Source organism: Gossypium raimondii, chromosome 7, assembly GCF_025698545.1.
Source record: "Gossypium raimondii isolate GPD5lz chromosome 7, ASM2569854v1, whole genome shotgun sequence".
Classification (NCBI taxonomy): Eukaryota; Viridiplantae; Streptophyta; class Magnoliopsida; order Malvales; family Malvaceae; genus Gossypium; species Gossypium raimondii.
In genome coordinates this window covers 52390366-52395903 of record NC_068571.1, presented here as the reverse complement: position 1 = coordinate 52395903, position 5538 = coordinate 52390366, and the positions used below count along the sequence as shown (strand labels likewise).

General features: G+C 30.0%; 1 protein-coding gene across 1 annotated transcript; it reads right to left on the bottom strand.

Moving 5' to 3' along the window:
* Positions 1–1962: 1962 nt before the first annotated feature.
* Positions 1963–2523, bottom strand: LOC105770223 (uncharacterized). The gene has a single exon (XM_012591323.2). The coding sequence runs from the start codon at positions 2521–2523 to the stop codon at positions 1963–1965; it is 561 nt and encodes a 186-aa protein (XP_012446777.1).
* Between the last annotated feature and the right edge of the window lie 3015 nt (positions 2524–5538).

The following is a 5538-nucleotide window of genomic DNA, read 5'->3' as shown; positions in this document are numbered from 1 at the left end:
TGTGTGTGTGTTAGAAAGTTGCTTTTAAGAAAAATTTATGTCTAACATTTTAATCGAAGTAGTTGAAGATAATAATTATTTGGACTAATCAATATCATTAAAAATATAAAAGATCAAATTATGTTAAATTAAAATATAAAGAATAAATCTAAATATGATCATAATATGAGAATAGAAATTAAAATTTAACCAGAAAAGAAAAGGCATTTTACATGTGTCATGTAAAAGTTAATTTTTAAAGTTAATTTAAATGTTATAATATGTTTCAAATTTCTTTTTTTTTGTATTTGAAATTTAGTTTTATATTTGTATTTTAGAAATTTAAAAATTCAGATCTAATTATTAACATTGTTAAAATTCTTATGTTAAATTTATTAGTTTGACATTTCAAAAACGAAGCTCATTTGGTAGTCATGTAATAAAAAAATATTGTTACGGACTTGAATTTGAAAAAAAATAACGTTAACAATTTTAAAATTCATGTCAACACTTTCATCATAGAATAATGTATTTAAACTAACTAATGGTATTATAAAAGTTAAAATTTCAAATTATATAAAAATAATATATAGAGATTAAATCTTAAAATTGAACATAGTATCAATACCAAAACTGAAATTTAACCATTATAAAAAGAAGTAAAGGGACTAGAACTCAAATTTAACCATTATCTTAAAGGATATAGATTGTACTGTTTGGTTGATTTTGCTTATCTTTTGTGTTTTTGACTGTGTTCTACCTGTGTTGGCTCAGCTGCTCACTGGCTGCTCTGCTCATAGACCATAGTCCTTTCATGCTTAACCCTTTCGTATTTTATTTATTTATTATTTCACTTAATTAAAATTATTTTTTTGAAAATACACTTAATTAATTTTTAAAAGCCTCAGAAAATATACCCATAGGTCACACTCAAGGTAGGGGTCAACGTTGAATCGTATCGAGTGAAAAAATTTTGAGTTAACGAGTCATATTTTATCATCCTAATTCAATTTAAAATTTTGTCAAATTAAGTTGAACCGAATTGAGTGAAATTGTTCAAGTTAAATTAAAATTTGAATATATCAAATTAAAATTTTGTTACAGTTATAACTAAATCTATTTTAAAACACATAAATTTGAAACCATATATATTTAAAAAATTTCAAAACAAAAAAAAAAGTACGATAAACTTAAATTATTAATTAACTTGTTTAAGTCTCAAAATTATTATTTTAGAAAATTGTAACTTTTAACTTTCGTTACATATTTTTAAAATTTTTGAAATTTTATAAATATTTTAAATTTTAAAATGATTTTATAACTTTTGTTAAAAGAGATACCAAATTCATTTTTAACTTAACAAGACCAAAAGTGTATTTATACTAATATGTTATTCGAATTGTGAAGTTCAACTTGATTCGAACTCGAAACTTAAATTATTTATTCAATTAACTCAAATAATTGAATAAATCAAAATTCTTTTTTTTCCGAATTTTGCTCACCATACTGAAGGTTAGTCCCATTATCTCTTTGCATTCACTTTTTACAAAATAAAGTGTAATTCTAATTTTAGTCACTTTGTTATATTGAAATTAAAATTTTAATCCTTTATTTTAATTTGATATTATATTCTCAGAACAATGGTGTGATTGAATTGAATTGATATAGTTTGAATATTATAGATCGATAGTTAAAATAATATATATATTTTAAGCATTTTATTACTATATAAAATTATAATTGATTGAATTATTATGGTGGATAACTTGGAAACCAAAATATATATCATATTAATTTTGGGTTAAACTAAGGAGTAGTAAAAGACAAAAGAAATGAAAATCTCAAGACACACCCATTTTCAAATTCAATGCAAGCTTTTTCATTTCTTCAAATTCTATAAACCCTAATTTACCCATTTTTCTACTTAGTATTAACAGTAAAATTACTAATTTTTTAAATTTCCACAAAGGTTTTTTTTTTTTTTCAAAAAAGGCATTCCTCACCCAAAAACCTGGCGAGCTGCTCTTCGTCCCATTCCCAATCCACCGTCCATGTCTCACGCGACTCTCCCTCGCTTTTACCCCACGCGCTTCCTTCTTCCGCTTCCAACCACCCTCTGATCTCTTCCAAACCGTTATCAAACTTCACATTAGTGCTCACGATCCCCCTCATGTCCACACTCGCCATCACGCTCGACTCCGAGTCCGAAAACGACGAACCGCAACTCTCTTCGTTGCCGTTTATGGTGACGTACGAGGATGAAGACTGGAAAATCAACGCCGACGAGTACGGATTGTCGCTGAACTTGACTTTCGTACAGTACGACGTCGGAGAACAAGTCGAAGACGGAGCAAGTTCCGTGGAGTCATCGACGAGCTTGAATAACTCACTCATCGCATCAGTCTTGCAAGTACCTTCCATCGATAACCACGGCAAAACGTCGTCGTAGCCGTTGAACTCAACCGTTTCCGGTGCCTCTCTCCGCCGCTTAGTCGCCGGAGACTCGTCGCCGGTGTCTTCCTCAGTCGCTCTCTTTTTCTCCATAAGGGTTTTTTGTTGAAAAAAAATAACTAAAAAACGGTTTTATATATTTAAGCGACGACGTGCGAAGGAAGGATCTGGATTGTTTGATTTTTTGATATTTGATGTGATATATTTAATACCAGCCGTCTGATTGGACGGTTTTAAATTATTCAAGATGACGTGGAGGGAGTTGCCGGATGGCTAATGAGAATGTCCACGTGGAGTATTTGTAGGACGTGGCGGAGAAAAATGGCGGGAAAATTTGGGTTGTCAGATTAGGCATATATGTCAGTACCTTTAGTACTTACACGCCAGTTTTGGAATTCACAGAACAGCGATGGCTTTTTCACTACGAAATTACGTCTTTGCCCTTTATTGTGGAATCGTTTATAGTAAATTTTAATTTGATTTAATCTTAAATTTGTGTTTTTGAAAAAGATAAATTTTGTTTTATGGAATCTACGTTTTATTTGGTAATATTCAAAGTCTTTTAATAAACACTTTTAAAACATATTTTTCAAGTAAATAAAATTACCAATAACTCTCGTAAGATTTTTTTTTGAAAATAATTTTTATACATAATTTTAATTTAATTGTAATATTTTAAATATAAAAATTATCTTTACAGAAAAATAAAATTAATTTTGATTTGATTTGAGTTAGCGTGGTTTTTGAGTCAAAACAATTGAGTTTGATTTCTCAATTTTTCTTTAAAAATAAGGTAAGGGAATAAGTATGTCATATAATTCTTTTATATTTTATAATAGAAAATCAATAAAAATTAGTTTGTTGGTTTGGCAAGGTTTTAGTCGTATCCAACCAAAATAATTTTATTTCCTTGTTTTTGCCTCAAGAGTAACGAATTTTTTAAAAACAACCCAGCCCAAAAACAAAAATTTCAATTTAGTCCCTATTTTAAAAATAAGTCCTAAACCTACATGAATTTGTAAAACCTATTTCAATTAGGAAAAACAAGTTTTATAAATAGCTAATTTCAAAACAAGCCCTGGAATTTACCAAGCAAAATTTCAAGAAAACATCTTCAAAATTCTCTCTTCCAAATCAATTTTCAAAGCTAAAGGAGTCGAAAATTTTCAAAAACATCCTTCAAGAAATCTCCAATCTCCTCTCCAAACAAAAGGTTTTTAAAGTCTTCAAAACAAGTGTGGGATCTAAACCTAAATATTGCGTATAATTAAATTTCATAGGAAGTAGAGAACTAGCATAAGCGAACCCTAGGAAGAAACCCCCAGTGCACGAACCCTTAAGTACGAGTCCCTTATGCAAACCCCCCTTTTTGCATGCAAACCCGTACGTGTGAGCCCCTGTTAAGCGAACCCATATGTAAAACCATATTGGATTGAATACGCAAGCTCTTAAAACATACATGCGAACCCTAGTTGCTTATGACATGTGAACCCCTGTTTATGCGAGCCAACCTGTATAACTGTGACATGTGAACCCTCTTACATGCTATTACTTGCGAGCACCTTACTAATAATATATGCAAACCATGTGTATTATTATATGCGAGCCTATAGGCGAACCCTAGGATTATGCGAGCCTATATGTGAACCTTAAAATTATACGAGGCTATATGCGAACCTTAGGAACATGCAAGCCTACATGTGAACCGTAAGACCCCCTAACACCAAACCGTCACCAGAACAGGGTTATGAGGCATTACCGGACATATCAAACAATTTACAAATAATTCTTAAATAAATAACCAACATATTAAAATAATTCATAAATACATATAAATTTCACTAATTGACTCCATTCATTTTTTTTATAAAAATTTCGGCAACATTTCTGCTTATTTTTACATAAAACCCCCTGTAAAATTTCAAAACATAAGCAACCCAATTCCAGTATTTCAACCAAGGCATTTATATACTTAAATCTTACTTGACATATTGACATAATAACTTAATTAATAAAAATCCTATTATCATTTCTAATTAACACATAAAACTAATCAAGCCATTTGAATTTGATACCAATGCCATAAAGGACTTCTACCATTTTACTAATATAATTATCAAAACACATAATATCTTACTTTACAACAAAACTATATAACATACCAAAATAGCCATCATAATTCTTATGTACATGCCACTTTCATTTAAGGAAAAAAACATCACCAAAATCTCTATGCAGGAGTCGGGATTGTCCGGATCTTTGAACCGAGACTCGACCCTTTTCAACTCAAGCACGGAAACAACCGTACGCTGAGTATTGTATACTCGATGGTATTACCATAATTCAAATTATAATAGAAATAAAGAATTATAAGTACCAAGCATGTAACTCTCCAATTTCTTAAATATCAATTTATTCATAAATTGTCATTATTTGACAATAACAACACAATATTAAGCTATTCTTCAATCTCAATCACCTATCATAATTTTAAATTTTCTCATATTCAATACGGCTATAGATCAAATTCATTTGATTTTCTCATTTCAATTATTCACCCTATTAACAATCTGGACTTTGACGGATACACGGATTCCAACCCAAACACACCAGTACGGCACATTGTGCCTAAAACGGTACATAATACCTGATCAGTATACGACCCATAAGTGCCTGTAACGACACACGAGGTGCCTGAGATACGACACATAAAGTGCCTGATCGACAAAGCCGATAAATCCCGTACTCTTCTAAATCCTATGACATGCCAATTATATCTGACTCAACCCGACTAGTTAATAGGGTATATAAATTTCACAATCTAATTTTCACTTTTATTTCAAGAAGTCATTTTCAATATCAATTATACTTTTTCCATTCACTAATTAAAACACAGTTCAATACCAACACATATTTTCCTTATTCAATTTAATTTTTCCAAATTCAATTCAATAAAGTTACTTACCTTATTATATGCTTACCACACACATAATTTAAATTTAACATCAAATAATAAATAATTTGAATTATAGTTACAAACCGGAATTCTCTTCGGATTTAATCCTCGACGATATTTTCTTTTCCTTTTTGGGCCGATGCTTATTAGCT